A 19,165-nucleotide genomic window follows, 5' to 3' on the forward strand; every position below is an offset into this window, starting at 1 on the left:
GTAAACAAGCTGATGTTAAAATACCAGATGCTTTCATGCTGATTACAAGATCCTACCACCATCACGGTCAATCTTCATATCTCTCAAACACCATAGTTGCCCTATTCTACTGTTTTACTGCCTCTACCATTCTACATCGTTCTTGTGTATTTTGACTAGATCACTGTCCATGGCAACTGGGGAATAATATTATGATAGGAGGTTTGGGGTATCTTTGATGTAAACTGGACTTTATCAATAACATTTGTAACATTTTGCACATCTGGATCATTTTTCTACCTCATACCAATGATGTTTACTTGCAGGTATATTTCAGTTATGAATGTGAAGATGCCCTGCAAGAAATATTAACCAAAGCAGCTCTTTGGCAGCATCATTACAAACATGAATGACTCAGCGGAAAAAAAAGAACCTACATATCCAACTGATCAGAGGAGGACCACGAAGGGGAAGCCCTCTGAAAAGGGAATCCCAACCAGTAAACAAGCTGATGTTAAAAAAATAAGATGTTTTCATGCTGATTACAAGACCCTACCACCATCATGGTCAGTCTTCACATCTCTCAAACACCATGGCTGCCCTACTGTTTTACTGTCTCTAGATTTCTACATTGCTCTTGTGTTCTTTGACTAGACCACTGTCAATGGTAACTGGAGAATTATATTCTGATAGGAGGTTTGGGGTGTCTTTGCTGTAAACTGGCCTTTATTAATAACATTTGCAACATTTTGCACATCTGGACCATATTGCTACCTCATACCAATCATGTTTACGTACAGATACAGTGGTGCTTGAAAGTTTGTGAACCCTTTAGAATTTTCTATATTTCTGCATAAATATGACCTAAAACATCATCAGATTTTCAAACAAGTCCTAAAAGTATATAAAAAGAACCCAATTAAACAAATGAGACAAAAATATTATACTTGGTCATTTATTTATTGAGGAAAATGATCCAATATTACATATCTGTGAGTGACAAAAGTATGTGAACCTTTGCTTTCAGTATCTGGTGTGACCCCCTTGTGCAGCAATAACTGCAACTAAATGTTTCTGGTAACTGTTGATCAGTCCTGCACACTGGCTTGGAGGAATTTTAGCCCATTCCTCCGTACAGAACAGCTTCAACTCTGGGATGTTGGTGGGTTTCCCCACATGAACTGCTTGCTTCAGGTCCTTCCACAACATTTCGACTGGATTAAGGTCAGGACTTTGACTTGGCCATTCCAAAACATTAACTTTATTCTTCTTTAACCATTCTTTGGTAGAACGACTTGTGGGCTTAGGGTCGTTGTCTTGCTGCATGACCCACTTTCTCTTGAGATTCAGTTCATGGACAGATGTCCTGACATTTTCCTTTAGAATTTGCTGGTATAATTCAGAATTCATTGTTCCATCAAAGATGGCAAGCCGTCCTGGCCCAGATGCAGCAAAACAGGCCCAAACCATGATACTACCACCACCACGTTTCACAAATGGGATAAGGTTCTTATGCTGGAATGCATTGTTTTCCTTTCTCCAAACATAACTCTTCTCATTTAAACCAAAAAGTTCTATTTCGGTCTCATCCATCCACAAAACATTTTTTCAATATCCTTCTGGCTTGTCCACATGATCTTTAGCAAACTGCAGATGAGCAGCAATGTTCTTTTTGGAGAGCAGTGGCTTTCTCCTTGCAACCCTGCCATGCACACCATTGTTGTTCAGTGTTCTCCTGATGGTGGACTCATGGACTCACTAATGTGGACACATTAGCCGATGTGAGAGAGGCCTTCAGTTGCTTAGAAGTTACCCTGGGGTCCTTTGTGATCTTGCCAACTATTACACACCTTGCTTTTGGAGTGATCTTTGTTGGTTGACCACTCCTGGGGAGGGTAACAATGATCTTGAATTTCCTCCATTTGTACATAATCTGTCTGACTATGGATTGGTGGAGTCCAAACTCTTTAGAGATGGTTTTGTAACCTTTTCCAGCCTGATGAGCATCAACAACGCTTTTCCTGAGGTCCTCAGAAATCTCCTTTGTTCGTGCCATGATACACTTCCACAAACATGTGTTGTGAAGATCAGACTTTGATAGATCCCTGTTCTTTAAATAAAACAGGGTGCCAACTCACACCTGATTGTCATCCCATTGATTGAAAACACCTGACTCTAATTTCACCTTCAAATTAATTGCTAATCCTAGAGGTTCACATACTTTTGCCACTCACAGACATGCAATATTGGATCATTTTCCTCAATAAATAAATGACCAAGTATAATATTTTTGTCTCATTTGTTTAACTGGGTTCTTTTTATCTATTTTTTAGGACTTATGTGAAAATCTGATGATGTTTTAGGTCATATTTATGCAGAAATATAGAAAATTCTAAGGGGTTCACAAACTTTCAAACATTACTGTATATTTCAGTCACTGATGTGAAGATGCCCTGCAAGAAACATGAACCAAAGCAGCACTTTGGCAGCATCATTACAAACATGAATGACTCAGCGGAAAAAAAACCTACATATCCAACTGATCAGAGGAGGACCACGAAGGGGAAGCCCTCTGAAAAGGGAATCCCAACCAGTAAACAAGCTGACGTTCAAATACCAGATGCTTTCATGCTGATTACAAGATCCTACCACCATCATGGTCAATCTTCACATCTTTCAAACACCATGGCTGCCCTACTGTTTTACTGCCTCTACATTTCTCCATCACTCTTGTGTTCTTTGATTAGACCACTGTCCATGGCAACTGGAGAATTATATTATGATCGGAGGTTTGGGGTGTCTTTGCTGTAAACTGGCCTTTATAGATAACATTTGCAACATTTTGCACATCTGGATCATTTTGCTGCCTCATACCAATCATGTTTACTTGCAGGTATATTTCAGTCACTGATGTGAAGATGCCCTGCAAGAAACATGAACCAAAGCAGCTCTTTGGCAGCATCATTACAAATATGGATGACTCAGTGGAAAAAAACAACAACAAAAAACCTACATATCAAACTGATCAGAGGAGGACCATGAAGGGGAAGCCCTCTGAAAAAGGAATCCCAACCAGTAAACAAGCTGATGTTAAAATACCAGATGCTTTCATGCTGATTACAAGATCCTATCACCATCATGGTCAATCTTCATATCTCTCAAACACCATAACTGCCTTATTCTATTGTTTTACTGCCTCTATCTTTCGACATTGCTCTTGTGTACTTTGACTAGACCACTGTCCATGGCAACTGGGGAATAATATTATGCGAGGAGATTTGGGGTATCCCTGTACGTAGTATACTGGCCTTTATTGATAACACATTCTGTGCATTGGGTGCTTATCACCCTTCTGCCACCCTGGGTGCTCAGCAAGGGGAGGGGGTGAGTGGGGTGGCAAGACATCAATTTGTACTTCATTCCTCTTTACATGACTGCTATGGCGTCAGAATGGGTGTTTCCCTTTGAACCATCACTCTCTTTTTTCGATCTATCTATCTTTCTTACACCCCCTGCGCGGTTACTCCTGTCCTGGAAGACAGCGGGTTTCACAGCGCAGCTGCGGATCTCCATAATCCAAGACAATAAAGAACCTCCAGAAACACCTGGATCCAGGTAAGGGTGTGTCCACAAAATAATAGCATCATCTATGACTGTGATCATGAAATTTGTGTACATTAATGTCTTGAAAATTGTATTAAAAATTTGCAGGTCAGGCCAATGCAGTAAGAATTTGCATAAGGCAACACAGCAGTAATTTTTATTTATTTATTTATATCTAGAGAAGCCCAACATTATACTGTACTTACTTTTCAGAATTCATACAAATTTTGTATAAGATCGGGTCTCAATATTTAAAAAAAGGGACAAAAATAAGGTTCAAATTATTGTGCTCTTACAAAAAAAAAAAAAAAAAATATATATATATATATATATATTGCCTAAACCACATTAAAGGATTTTTCCTTCTGGAGAAACCCTTAAAAGTTTTATGTAGAACAGGGTTCCATTTCAGAGTAGAACCAGTTTAAGAAACTAAAAACCCTTTATTATTCAATGAACCCTTGAGGAACTCATTTCTAAGAGTGTATTACAGACACTTTCATTTAACATGAATTTTATTTATCATCACAAGACAAGTCAGTTGTACTAGATTCGATTATTTGAGCTAAATATCACATTTTAAGCCTGAACATTTTTACTCAACCAATGACAGCAAACCTCAACTTAAAAGAAAAATAAATAGAAAACATCTATTTTAAAGTTCATTAGTGTTTCTTTATTTATATCCTTAGTTCTTTATTAACTAAGTGTATTCATTAAATATTAACATGATGCAGCATCTCTTTCGAATTCAGGGAGCATTTGCAGTGGATGCCAGTTTTCATATTTTGGGTGTGCATGGGTGTGCAGCATGCTGGCATGTGTTTGATAATTCCCATATCTATGAAGGTTTGTCACAGGCAAGGCTGACACAGGCCATTCTGCTGCTTTAAGCGAAACACAATTGTACCTCCCGTTCTAAATTTGCAGCTTCACAGCTAATATGCAACAAGACCCAAATTTAATTTTGCTAAGCTACGCTGCTTACACTTTCAACCGTAAGTTCTAAAGTAGCTACTAAGTGTACAAAGAAATAGGCAACCTAGGTTCAAATGAATTAAAACCAATGCTCTGCTATACTACATGGCATTATACCACAGCACTGTTGAACTCTGACTGATCAGAAGGTGTTCATTTTTCTCTAACAGTGCCTCAGATGTGGTAACAGCTGCACTACAAATCACAGGGTTATTTTAATGCGTTCATTCTGATATGTCTGAGCGTCTCTATAATAACAAGACAATCATAAGAAGTTGAATGGTGGACATTCTGAATAAGATGAGACTAATAATAGTAATATGAGATGCTCCAAGTAATTTGAATGAATTTATAAATGTGTTCTTGAAAAGGAAATGTGTGTAATCTTTGACATGGTGAAGTTTTGTATCAGGATATGGTTACTCCACATTTATGGAAGGAGTCTTCAGTGTCAATGCTCTGTATGAAGGAAGCCATGGCTGAATGGTTAGAGAAGCAGCTTTGGGACCAAAAGGTTGCCGATTTGATTCCCTGGACCAGCATGAATGGCTGAAGTGCCCTTGAGCAAGGCACCTAACCCCCCAACTACTTCCTAGACTGCCCTGGGTATGTTGCTTTGGAAAAGAGTGTCCGCTAAATGCCTGTAATGGAACAGTCAGTAAGCTTTCCACCATAGCGAGTCTTCATGATAGAAGGCTTTCAGTTTTCTCATAACAAGCTGCTTTTTATTATTGACTTCAAAAGAGACAAAAAAAGAGAAGCTGGTGAGCGATTGACTGTTCATAGCTGCTATTACATAATGTAAGCGTCAATGAAATACAATCAAGTGTAGTACAGTGAAAAAATATGTGTGGTATTTGTTGAACAAATGAATCAATTAGAAATAGGCACTTTTTAGGCTAACCCATCTCACCATGCACCACAGAAGAGGAGGGGCTTATGAGAAATAATCCATTGAACCAACGTGGCCATTAAGGATAACTGTAGAAAGTTTGTCTCTGCTTTAAAACTGTAGCCGTAATTAAAATGAGAGGGAATAAAATACATGTAATACAGCAAGAACTGTTAGGTAGTTAGGTAGCTCATATCTGCCACCTAGATACACGTGGAATTCGAACATCATATCTGTAAAGTGCAAATGATAATTATTTCAATATAATAAACATATTGTGTACTAAACACTGTAGATGATTAGCACTTTGAACATACTAGATCATACGATACACTTTAAGGCACAGCTTCACTAATATTCTGTACTGTAGGCTATTATAGGTTCATACACTGAGGAGTGTGGGAAGCATAATGGCCCAAAGACCATGACGGACACATTCATGAGCCATAGACTCAGACAACTTTATAAGATGCCAGACTTTGTGATTGAGTTCTAATAGGGAGTAGAATTTTTTTTCTAAAGTGTTGCACAAATGCTCTCTGAAAAAAAGGTATGAAATGGTACAAAATTATAGTATTGACTGTCACAATAAATAGACCTTATGGACCTTGGTGATACATTAAATGCGTATAATGTAAAATACATAATACAGATACAGTGCAACCTTGAGGGTACCCGTGCAGTAAAATGATGTGGTACAGTTTAATGCAGCTGTGTCAAACACATAACCCTGTACAGAGTGTAATATATACACGGTACCGTGCAAAAGTCTTAGGCACATGTAAAGAAATGCTGTAGACCAAAAATGGCTTCAAAAATAATGAAATGAAACGTTTCAACATTAAAAAAAAATACTACAAACAGCACTAAGCCATAATAAATAAAACAAAGTCAATATGTGGTGCGAGACGACCCTTTGCTTTATAAAAAATAGTTGTCTGAGGTACAATGAGTGCAGTTTTATAATGAAATGAGCTGCAGGTTTTACTGAGCATCTTGCAGAATCAGCCACAGTTCTTCTGGACACTTTGTCACACTTACTTCTTAATTTTGCACCAAAACCCAGTAGCCTTGATTATGTTTTCTTTTTTAATCTGAAAAGTGCTCTCTTATGTAATAAGATACAAACTTTTTTTATTCTGTAACATTTAATTTTGTGCTGGAAAACGAACGTTTAGAATTCTAAAATGTTTTTGTACTGACTCGATAATGTAGAAGTCAGAATAGAAATCTAGAACAAAGTTTGTATGAAAAAAAAAGGTGCTTAGCACCTATGTTTTTGAGTCCCATTACATCAATTTACAGTCTAATGAGTCATTAAGTTCTGCCCTGGTGTGTGGATTTAAAGGCAAATTGTGTGCATGTTGCTGACTGGTGACTGATAGCAGGGCTTATCAAACAAGAGCACATTCTTGCATGAGAAATATCCCTGTCCCTGTAAGATCTCATCTCAGCAAAAACACTAGAAACACTGCTCAGCTCTGGTCCTGGTGATTCACAATTTTGCACAGAGTCAGGTTTTAACACTCTAACACACCTGACACACCGGCTCATTTGCTCATTATTAAGCCCTTGATAGTCTAGATCAGATGTTTTAGAAGTGAGGCAGGGAAAGGCAGGGCAGGGCAGGGCAGGGCAGGGAAGGGCGCTCTCATACAATACACTTGTATGAGAATGCATGTAGGCAGGCCTGCATGACCAACAGTAACAGAGGAACCGAGAGACAGAGGCGGGGCCATTTTCCAGTCAAAGTTTCAACAGTGATAAGAAAATGTGCTTCGCCTACATAGAACTGACAACCCTGTGAAATAATATTGTTAGACTTGTTCCACTGAAAATTGTATTTTCATAATACATCCAGTAACACACAAATGGCATTGTGTTGTGTTTATCTTATAGTGTAGTTTTTCATTTGTTGGATGTGGAGAAGCTATGCAAAACAATAAGTTGGGTATTACATAAGATGACAATCAGATAGGTATTACATAGATGATGTCAGTATATTATGGAAACTAATTTTTTTGGAACCTGATATAACTATAATTCATATTTTATGTGTGTATATGTGTAAGAACAGGTTCTGTATAAAGTTTTCTGAATTTGTGGGGAAAATATACAGAAAGCAGAGCACAGACCCTACTGATGGAAGCTGTTCTAAATCCTGAAGGGGTGAGCAAAGCATCAATACCTAATGCACTCCTGTATAAAATAATAAACGTTTGATTCTAACTGCTGCAACACACACACACACACACACACACACACACACACACACACACACACACACACACACACCCTGTCTCTCTTCTGTCCTCTCAGGACAATGACATGTCCTATGAGGATGCTGATTCTCCTCCAGCCTCACCAATCAGCATGTGAGTATCACACACACACACATAACCCTCCTCAGATCATGTTCACTTGTGTGGACCAAAGTGCTGTTCATCAAATAAAATAATGCAAGAAATAGAATAGAATGTTCTTTTTCTTCTTTTGGCTGCTCCCGTTAGGGGTCGCCACAGCGGATCATCATGATCCACATATTTGATTTGGCATGTTTTATTCCTGATGCCCTTCCCTCTCCAATCTATCCGGGCTTGGAACCGGCACTAAGTATGCACTGTTTTATGCAACCCCAGTGGTTGGGTATTTTTACCTAATCTGCATGTCTTTGAACTATAGGGGAAACCAGAACACCCGGAGAAAACCCACATACAGTAGACACAGGGAGAACAGGTAAACTCCACACAGAAAGGCCCCTGTTGGCTGTGAGGTTTGAACCTGGAACCTTCTTGCTGTGAGGCGACAGTGCTAACCACTGCACCAAAAAATAAAATACAGAAACAAATGATTAACAAAAAATAAATACTGCAGCATGTTGCAATTAATTAACATTGTATTAATACAATATTTGTTTGTTTAGTCATGTGCTCATTTATTTGGCTTCAGAAACATGGATTAAATAAAAGTACCGGAAGTCGTACTTGCTTACGTAACAGGCACCTAGTGATATTATTGATTGTAATGATATTATTAATCTTATTATTTTCCCAACAAAGAAACAGGAAGTAACCATGACAAAACTATGATGAATAATCTTATATGAGCAAAAACACTAAAATTTTTAACACTACTCCTTTTCTTATATTTATACATTTTACTGCTTCTGAATATCATACAACCTGTTTTCAAATACCAAACCTATGAAGCTGTTTCTTGTACATTTCCAATGTCACAAATTGAATTAATGTAATTATATTAAACAAAGGCCCCTTTACATCACATCTCATTCATATTAAGATTTGCTTTAGGGCGGTGCAGTGGTTAGCACAGTCGTCTCACCTCAAGAAGGTGCTGGGTTCAAACCTGCCAATCGACTGAAATCTTTCTGTGTGGAGTTTGTTCTCCTTGTGCCTGTGTGAGTTTCGTCCGGGTGCTATAGTTTTTTCCTACAGTCCAAAAACATGCTTGACACGATTAGTTCAACCAACTACTCTAAATTGCCCATATGAGTGAGTATGAATGGCTGCCTGTCTCTCTATGTTAACCCCAAGATAGACTGACTACCTGTCCAGGGTGTACCCTGCCTCTTGCTCAATGTCACCCCCGATCCACAATAGAAAGTGAATGAATATTTGAATTTATCACGATGATCCATTAATCATTATCTCCCAAAGTCTGACAACCACCTCTAAGCATACAGCCCATGTTCATAGGCAGAAATGTTCAATAAACCTACGCCCTCTGTTGGTGAGACATAGACATGCCTTCTGTAAAAGAGGTACTATGAGAGGCCTCAGTATCTTGAGCAGCTCCCTGTTCTCATCTCCTGGAACTAAATGCAATGTACACTACCATGTAGTCTAAAGCAATAGCCTAGCATGGCCCTAAACTCACGGATTATAGATTAAATATTACTGTTCATGTTTTAGGATGATAAAAAGAGGACAGAGTGCAGCCTGGTCTATCATACATATGCTCTGGTGAGACCAAAGGGGGAGAATCGAAGTGTTGTGCAGCGGGACTTAGTCCTGAGTGTTAGTTTTCAGTCAAAACTCTCTATCGCCCCCTGTAGGAGTCTTCCTGAACGTACAGGGAGTTATGACTTGGCGCAGGAGAGACAAGAGCAGCAACCTGCTGAGAGCTACATCATCAGTACACACCCAGATGGTAACTAAAACACACATAAACTGACTCCACCCATAAGTATGGGGGGCAAATACTTATGCAGTGCACTTATATAGACCATCTACAGTATAGAGGCAGTAAATATTGCAGCATAGTACACAGCTTGCAGCATAGTAGATTTTGGCTTACATGTAAGCATAAGGGCAGCATGGTGGTGTAGTGGTTAGCACTGTCGCCTCACAGCAAGAAGGTCCTGGGTTCTAGCCCAGCGGCTGGCGAGGGCCTTTTTGTGAGGAGTTTGCATGTTCTCTGCGTGAGTTTCCTCCGGGTGCTCCGGTTTCCCCCACAGTCCAAAGACATGCAGGTTAGGCTAATTGATGGCTCTAAATTGACCGTAGGTGTGAATGCGAGTGCGAATGGTTGTTTGTCTCTATGGGTCAGCCCTGTGATGACCTGGTGACTTGTCCAGGGTGTACCCCGCCTCTCGCCCATAGTCAGCTGGGATAGGCTCCAGCTTGCCTGCGACCCTGTAGAACAGGATAAGCGGCTACGGATAATAAATGGATGCATGTAAGCATAAGTGTAACCTTGTATTTAACCAAAATATCATCTTGAATATCTATTAAATTAAACTCCTACCACACTCGAAATAAAACTTAGACTTTAAAACGTAAAGCCATTCAGAGTATTGGCAATGTGTCTTCATCATTATGTCACCATAATATCCACCTCATATGTCTTGTGATACAGCAGTCTGGAACACCAACACCAACGCCACAACCAGAGGTGATGCTCAGGTAAGCACATGCCCAGTACACATCACCTCATTCCATTCGATCCCCACGACCACACATGATCCACATCTTTCATTGAGTTCCATCACGTGACTCAGTGTCTGTGTGTGTATCAGTCATACGTGGAGCTGAACGAGCTGTTGGGGGTAAAATGGCAGGAGACCGGTCGCTGGATAGGGTATGAGGAAACATTCAATCCAACCACTGGGACATGGGGGTCCTCACACATTTCCTGCCTCACCTTCAGAAGCCTTCTTCAACTCCGCAAGGTCATGAGCACAGGTGAGATTCGAGGACATTTAGGAGATAATTTAGGTGGAAAAGATAATGATACAGGAAATATTGCTATTCATACAGTATTTGTGTGTGGTTTTGCCTAACACCATGAGATTTTCAAATATCCATATCCAAAAAAGAACTTATTTGGAAAATACCAAGAACATATGAGTTTTATAAATATTACTGCTTAAAATTGGTTCAATCTAGCACCCTAAAATGCTTCTTAGCTTTCCCCTGGGGGAAACCCCATAACAGAGGGTCCCTTCTGGGACCTTTGAGAAGCTTGTAGAAGATTTTTAAAAGTGTAATACTGTCTCCATCAGACCAAATTGGTAATATCCCCTGTTTGATCTGTTTGTAGAACCGAGTCCCTTTCAGAATGTAAAAATAACCCAGAGTTATATCATAGTTCCCATTGTGAATTTAAATAACACCTTGTTTGGTTTGGTGTCTACAGCGGCAGTGCTGTTGGACCTGAAGCAAAATGACTTCACAGTCATTGCTGAGACGATTGTAGATGAACTTCTGGGAAAGAATGAGATTGGGCCCTCAGACCGGGAGACCTTGCTGAAGGCATTGTTAGAGAAGCGCAGGTAAAATACATATACAAATACATATTCATGTACCCACAAGATGTTAGTGTTAGTCCAATGTGTAATGAGGGCTTGTCTGGACCATGGACCAAAGACTTCTTGACATTAGTTCTGAGTTGTAGGTAAACCTCATCCAGATGGATAAATTCACTTACACTGGGGAAACGATCACATCCATGAGAACTAACTTGCTTTTATTTTGTTGGTGGTTTACAGTCAGACTGATGAGATCCAGGTTACCTCAGCAGGCATTGAGATGCAGACCTTCTCTGTCATCAAACAGGTAACAATTGTTTATTTGCTAACTGACTGTCTATTTATTAGTAGATATATCCTGTGCATACATACAGCTAAATACTGCTCCTGTTCATCTATCTACACTCTTCAAAATAAAAAAATAAAAAATTTCATTCAAGATGCTAAAGGCTTTTATATAAAAACCCATAACAGAGGGATTTCATTTTAGAAAACTTAGATTTAAAGCTATAGTCCTGAATATATACAGTGGTGCTTGAAAGTTTGTGAACCCTTTAGAATTTTCTATATTTCTGCATAAATATGACCTAAAACATCATCAGATTTTCACACAAGTCCTAAAAGTAGATAAAGAGAACCCAGTTAAACAAATGAGACAAAAATATTATACTTGGTCATTTATTTATTGAGGAAAATGATCCAATATTACATATCTGTGAGTGGCAAAAGTATGTGAACCTTTGCTTTCAATATCTGGTGTGACCCCCTTGTACAGCAATAATTGCAACTACACATTTCTGGTAATTGTTGATCAGTCCTGCACACCGGCTTGGAGGAATTTTAGCCCATTCCTCCGTACAGAACAGCTTCAACTCTGGGATGTTGGTGGGTTTCCTCACATGAACTGCTCGCTTCAGGTCCTTCCACAACATTTCCATTGGATTAAGGTCAGGACTTTGACTTGGCCATTCCAAAACATTACCTTCATTCTTCTTTAACCATTTTTGGTAGAATGACTTGTGTGCTTAGGGTCTTTGTCTTGCTGCATGACCCACTTTTTCTTGAGATTCAGTTCATGGACAGATGTCCTGACATTTTCCTTTAGAATTTCCGGGTATAATTCAGAATTCATTGTTCCATCAATGATGGTAAGCTGCCCTGGCCCAGATGCAGCAAAACAGGCCCAAACCATAATACTCCCACCACCATGTTTCACAGATGGGATAAGGTTCTTATGCTGGAATGCAGTGTTTTCCTTTCTCCAAACATAACACTCCTCATTTAAACCAAAAAGTTCTAGTTTGGTCTCATCCATCCACAAAACTTTTTTCCAATAGCCTTCTGGCTTGTCCATGTGATCTTTAGCAAACCAGATGAGCAGCAATGTTCTTTTTGGAGAGCACTGGATTTCTCCTTGCAACCCTGCCATGCACACCATTGTTGTTCAGTGTTCTCCTGATGGTGGACTCATGAACATTAACATTAGCCAATGTGAGAGAGGCCTTCAGTTGCTTAGAAGTTACCATGCGGTCCTTTGTGACCTCGCCAACTATTACACGCCTTGCTCTTGGAGTGATCTTTGTTGGTCAACCACTCCTGGGGAGGGTAACAATGGTCTTGAATTTCCTCCATTTGTACACAATCTGTCTGATTGTGGATTGGTGGAGTCCAAACTCTTTAGAGATGGTTTTGTAACCTTTTCCAGCCTGATGAGCATCAACAATGCTTTTTCTGAGGTCCTCAGAAATCTCTTTTGTTCGTGCCATGATACACTTCCCCAAACATGTGTTGTGAAGATCAGACTTTTGCCATGTACACACGTAGCCAGGTATTTTTAAAACCGAACATTTCCCCCCCCCCCCCTCCGTTTATAAAAATGTTTTATCCACACCACCTCGTCTTCGAAAAAAATCCCTTCCACACATAACCAAACATCTGCGTTTTCAATCACATTCATAAGCATTCCAAACCTGTAGATGGTTATTTCCCCAAATCCTACCCCCTAATCACATCGCCTGTGCTCTTGGAGCAGTAGTTGGGCTTCTAAAATTAAACATGTAAATAGCACCTGCACAATAATTAACACTTTCAAGGCACTACTCCGATCCATTACTCTTTAGCTAGCCGCACACTACGCCGATTTTCAGCGTACCGAGCCAACTGAAGTCGCGAGTCAGGCGTAAAGACTAGTTTTCGATGGTACCGACTCATCTCACAGCCGATTCGAAAAACTAATCGGGAGCCAGACTGATCGGCGAGAGTTGCTAGCAATAGCCAATCATATCTTTCGCATATAACACGTGACATCATTAAACACAATTTCTAGCGCGAGAAATACGTGTTGGTAGCACCTAATGCAGGTATATACTGTAATTCCATAGACTGAAACTTTATCCATAGACACAGTGGGCTGGAAAGCCACTCTGCTCAAGTTGTGTGGCTGAATTCCAAATCGCTTTAACTCCCCTATATAAGTGCACTATTTAAGGTTGGGAATAATAGCTCATGCAGCCTAGATAGTGTGCTACATATTCCGTGTTGTGTCATTTGTAATTCAGCCTGTAGCATCTTCAAGTGTTGGATTTAACAGTAACTATATCCAATAGCCAATCACAAAGCTATTAAGTTGTCACATGTCGCTTCAATCGCGACTGCATTCGTCAACAGTCGGGCGATATGTGCGTGCCCTGTCGGGAGTCGGCTCTGAAATGGGTCGGTTCGGTACCGCGTGGATCGCCGTGGTGTGCGGCTAGCTTAAATCCATGCTTAATCTGGCTTCTGCAGTAAACAAAGGTCGCATGTTTGACGTCAGGGCAGAGTTGTTGTCATTTTTTTGGCGCAGATTGTGACGTTCTAAAACGCAAAACTCCGGTTATCTCTGTCTACACGAAAAGGCATACACGGAGTTTTCAAAAATCTTCACTTTGCCCAGAGTTTTTTTAAATATTCGTTTTTGATGTGTTTTCATGTGGATGACAGGCCAAAACGTAGAAAAATATCTTCGATTTAGCAGATACCCGGCTACGTGTGGACGGGGTCTTTGATAGATCTCTCTCTCATCTCTAGCCGCTTTATCCTGTTCTACAGGGTCGCAGGCAAGCTGGAGCCTATCCCAGCTGACTACGGGCGAAAGGCAGGGTACACCCTGGACAAGTCACCAGGTCATCACAGGGCTGACACATAGACACAGACAACCATTCACACTCACATTCACACCTACGGTCAATTTAGAGTCACCAGTTAGCCTAACCTGCATGTCTTTGGACTGTGGGGGAAACCGGAGCACCCGGAGGAAACCCACGCGGACACGGGGAGAACATGCAAACTCCGCACAGAAAGGCCCTCGCCAGCCCCGGGGCTTGAACCCAGGACCTTCTTGCTGTGAGGCGACAGCGCTAACCACTACACCACCGTGCTGCCCTTGATAGATCTCTGTTCTTTAAATAAAACAAGGATCCTCACTCACACCTGATTGTCATCCCACTGATTGAAAACACCTGACTCGAATTTCACCTTCAAATTAACTGCTAATCCTAGAGGTTCACATACTTTTGCCAGTCACAGATATGTAATATTGGATCATTTTTCTCAATAAATAAATGACCAAGTATAATATTTTTATCTCATTTGTTTAACTGGGTTCTCTTTATCTACTTTTAGGACTTGTGTGAAAATTTGATGATGTTTTAGGTCATATTTATGCAGAAATATAGAAAATTCTAAAGGGTTCACAAACTTTCAAGCGCCACTGTATATATATATATATATATATATATATATATATATATACAACCCCGATTCCAAAAAAGTTGGGACAAAGTACAAATTGTAAATAAAAACGGAATGCAATAATTTACAAATCTCAAAAACTGATATTGTATTCACAATAGAACATAGACAACATATCAAATGTCGAAAGTGAGACATTTTGAAATTTCATGCTAAATATTGGCTCTTTTAAAATTTCATGACAGCAACACATCTCAAAAAAGTTGGGACAGGGGCAATAAGAGGCTGGAAAAGTTAAAGTTACAAAAAAGGAACAGCTGGAGGACCAAATTGCAACTCATTAGGTCAATTGGCAATAGGTCATTAACATGACTGGGTATAAAAAGAGCATCTTGGAGTGGCAGCGGCTCTCAGAAGTAAAGATGGGAAGAGGATCACCAATCCCCCTAATTCTGTGTCGACAAATAGTGGAGCAATATCAGAAAGGAGTTCGACAGTGTAAAATTGCAAAGAGTTTGAACATATCATCATCTACAGTGCATAATATCATCAAAAGATTCAGAGAATCTGGAAGAATCTCTGTGCGTAAGGGTCAAGGCCGGAAAACCATACTGGGTGCCCATGATCTTCGGCCCTTAGACGGCACTGCATCACATACAGGCATGCTTCTGCATTGGAAATCACAAAATGGGCTCAGGAATATTTCCAGAGAACATTATCTGTGAACACAATTCACCGTGCCATCCGCCGTTGCCAGCTAAAACTCTATAGTTCAAAGAAGAAGCCATATCTAAACATGATCCAGAAGCACAGAAATCTTCTCTGGGCCAAGGCTCATTTAAAATGGACTGTGGCAAAGTGGAAAACTGTTCTGTGGTCAGACGAATCAAAATTTGAAGTTCTTTATGGAAATCAGGGACGCCGTGTCATTCGGATTAAAGAGGAGAAGGACGACCCAAGTTGTTATCAGCGCTCAGTTCAGAAGCCTGCATCTCTGATGGTATGGGGTTGCATTAGTGCGTGTGGCATGGGCAGCTTACACATCTGGAAAGACACCATCAATGCTGAAAGGTATATCCAGGTTCTAGAGCAACATATGCTCCCATCCAGATGACGTCTCTTTCAGGGAAGACCTTGCATTTTCCAACATGACAATGCCAAACCACATACTGCATCAATTACAGCATCATGGCTGTGTAGAAGAAGGGTCCGGGTACTGAACTGGCCAGACTGCAGTCCAGATCTTTCACCCATAGCAAACATTTGGTGCATCATAAAACAGAAGATACGACAAAAAAGACCTAAGACAGTTGAGCAACTAGAATCCTACATTAGACAAGAATGGGTTAACATTCCTATCCCTAAACTTGAGCAACTTGTCTCCTCAGTCCCCAGACGTTTACAGACTGTTGTAAAGAGAAAAGGGGATGTCTCACAGTGGTAAACATGGCCTTGTCCCAACTTTTTTGAGATGTGTTGTTGTCATGAAATTTAAAATCACCTAATTTTTCTCTTTAAATGATACATTTTCTCAGTTTAAACATTTGATATGTCATCTATGTTCTATTCTGAATAAAATATGGAATTTTTAAACTTCCACATCATTGCATTCCATTTTTATTTACAATTTGCACTTTGTCCCAACTTCTTTGGAATCGGGGTTGTGTATATATATATATATATATATATATATATATATATATATATATATATATATATATATATATATATATATATATATATATATATATATATATATACAGTATCATGCAAAAGTCTGAGGCACATGTAAAGAAGTGCTGTCGACCAAAAATGGCTTAAAAAATAATGAAATGAAATGTTTCAACATTAAAAAAAAAACTATGAACAGTAGTAAGCCATAATAAATGAAACAAAGTCCGTATTTGGTGTAAGACAACCCTTTGCTTAAAAAAAATTAGTAGTCTGAGGTACAATGAGTGCAGTTTTATAAGGAAATGAGCTGTAGGTTTTACTGAGCATCTTGCAGAACCAACCACAGTTCTTCTGGACACTTTGACTATCGCGCTTGCTTCTTAATTTTGCATCAAAACCTAGTAGCCTTCATTATGTTTTCTTTTTTAATCTGAAAAGTGGTCGCTTATGTAATATGCTGCTCAGATACAAACTTTTTTTTCCTGTAACATTTAATTTTGTGCTAGAAATAGAAATCTATAACAAAGTTCGTATGAAAACTATATATAATTCAAACCAGCCCATCTGGCACCAACCACCACAGTTAAGGTCACAAAGATCACACTTTTTTCCATTCTGGTGTTTGATATGAGCTTTATTTGAAGCTCTTGATTTGTATCTTATGCCTTGTGCTTCTCTCTCATGATTGGCTTATTGGATCACTGCATAAATGTGCAGGTGTACAGATGTTCTATTAAAATGGGCAGTTAGCATACATTGATCCATCCATCAAGCATACATCTTTGGTGTCTTACCATCCTGTTAGAGTTTTTCTACTCACAGTAAATATAGAATGTGCACTTTTTGTAAAAATCTTTCATCGAGGAATTGATTTGGCATGTCACGCTCAGTGAAGTCTACATCAAACTACATCAAACTCTACATCTCAAGGTTTTCTTTTCCAAAAAAAGGTTCCATTAAGAGTGTATCCATTCATCCGTCCAGCAAATAATTTTTAATTCTTTACCACCGGAGGGACTATGTCTCTCGGCTGGCCTGGGAATGCCTCGGTGTTCTTCCCGAGGAGCTGGCCGAGGTGTCTGGGGAGAGGGAAGTTTGGGCTTCCATGCTCAGACTGATGCCTCCGTGACCCAGCCCCGGATAAGCGGATGAAGACGAGACGAGATTTACCACCGTTTTTCTACCCACCATGATACACATAAAGACTTGTTGTGGAACCCTTTTGTTAAGAGAGTAGGTTCTTGCAGTAACTTGTATTAATCTTTTTCACTGATTCTGTTCTCAATTTTTCTCAATCAGAGAGACACATCTGATAATACAGAGGCATCTATTGTGTTGTCAGGTAAGGAGGAAGGATAATTTACCATACATTTTTTATTGAAAAAATAAATAAATAAATAAATAAATAAATAAATAAATAAATAAAAACACTGGGCAATTATCCAAAATATCTTTGCATATAGAATTTATTTTATTTTATGTCTGTGTGTAGGTGTGGTGGACTCACTGCAGAAGCCAGTTGTGGCATTTGTGCGACTGAAAGATTCTGTGGTGATGGACGGGATTATGGAGGCTTCTGTGCCTGTGCGTTTTATATTTGTCCTGCTAGGCCCTATTGAGAGTGGCATAGACTTCCACGAGAGCGGACGAGCCATGGGTACACTCCTGGCTGACTGGGTAAGAGAGGAAGTGGTTAAGAAACATTATTAAATACTAAGTAAGTGTGCAGCAATCACACTACTAGGCTTGGTGCGGGATTAGGGATGTGTGGGACAAGAGGATCCCACACACTGGTCGATTGGATCAAAATATGTTGGACAAAACATAGGCTTTGTCTCAGGTTAATTATTATCCATTTTGAAGATTGCATGACGCAAAGAACAAAAGAGTTTTGAAGGACGGGGCAAAGTGGAGAACTGAGCAACAATGAGGAAAACCATTCTGACCATTTGGTCATGTATGAGAATAAGTTTTACTTTGTCTTTTCACTCTCTTCTCCCCATCTGTCTATCACCAAAAGGTCTTCAGTTTGGAGGCCTATCTTGCTGATAATGAAAAAGAGTTGACCAATGCCATTGCTGACTTCATGGACTGCAGCGTTGTGATCCCACCCACTGAGATCCAAAGCGAGACCATGCTCCAGCCAATCATCCGCTTCCAAAAGAAGATGTTACGTGAAAGACTCCGCCCTGCTGACACCCGAATCCTATTTGGAGAAAAATCTAAAGGTTAGGTCTTAGGAGAAATGGTAGAACATGTGGATGTTTAGCTTTATGTTTGTTTATCACCTTAGTAAAGAACAAAGTCATCCTTTATGTACACACATAAGCAGAGCTGGAGCAGCCACGGGATGATCCACTGGCTCGGACTGGATATCCATTTGGTGGACTGGTCAAGGACATCAAGCGTCGTTACCAACATTACCTGAGTGACTTCATCGATGGTTTTAATGTTCAGGTGCTTTCTGCCATAATTTTCATCTATTTTGCTGCCCTTTCTCCTGCTATCACCTTTGGAGGACTTCTGGGTGAGTATCATTC

The 19,165-nt window shown here is 39.7% G+C and overlaps 1 protein-coding gene across 5 annotated transcripts in view; it reads left to right on the forward strand.

The window, feature by feature from the left end:
* Positions 1-3,475: 3,475 nt before the first annotated feature.
* Positions 3,476-19,165, forward strand: part of slc4a1a (solute carrier family 4 member 1a (Diego blood group)) — a 29,670-nt gene continuing 13,980 nt past the window's right edge. The window contains exons 1-12 of one of the 5 annotated variants that reach the window (XM_060901858.1): positions 3,477-3,600; positions 7,530-7,621; positions 7,772-7,827; positions 9,528-9,622; positions 10,331-10,377; positions 10,491-10,656; positions 11,111-11,246; positions 11,463-11,529; positions 17,925-17,967; positions 18,118-18,302; positions 18,646-18,853; positions 18,958-19,152. In XM_060901858.1, coding sequence (XP_060757841.1) covers positions 7,595-7,621; positions 7,772-7,827; positions 9,528-9,622; positions 10,331-10,377; positions 10,491-10,656; positions 11,111-11,246; positions 11,463-11,529; positions 17,925-17,967; positions 18,118-18,302; positions 18,646-18,853; positions 18,958-19,152 — 1,225 coding nt within the window. In that variant the 5' untranslated portion in view covers positions 3,477-3,600; positions 7,530-7,594. Of the gene's footprint in view, positions 3,601-7,524; positions 7,622-7,771; positions 7,828-9,527; positions 9,623-10,330; positions 10,378-10,490; positions 10,657-11,110; positions 11,247-11,462; positions 11,530-17,924; positions 17,968-18,117; positions 18,303-18,645; positions 18,854-18,957; positions 19,153-19,165 lie in introns of all 5 variants that reach the window. The other 4 variants (XM_060901859.1, XM_060901857.1, XM_060901860.1 and 1 more) reach the window with 4 other exon arrangements.

The sequence above is a fragment of the Neoarius graeffei genome, chromosome 20 (assembly GCF_027579695.1).
Source record: "Neoarius graeffei isolate fNeoGra1 chromosome 20, fNeoGra1.pri, whole genome shotgun sequence".
NCBI lineage: Eukaryota > Metazoa > Chordata > Actinopteri > Siluriformes > Ariidae > Neoarius > Neoarius graeffei.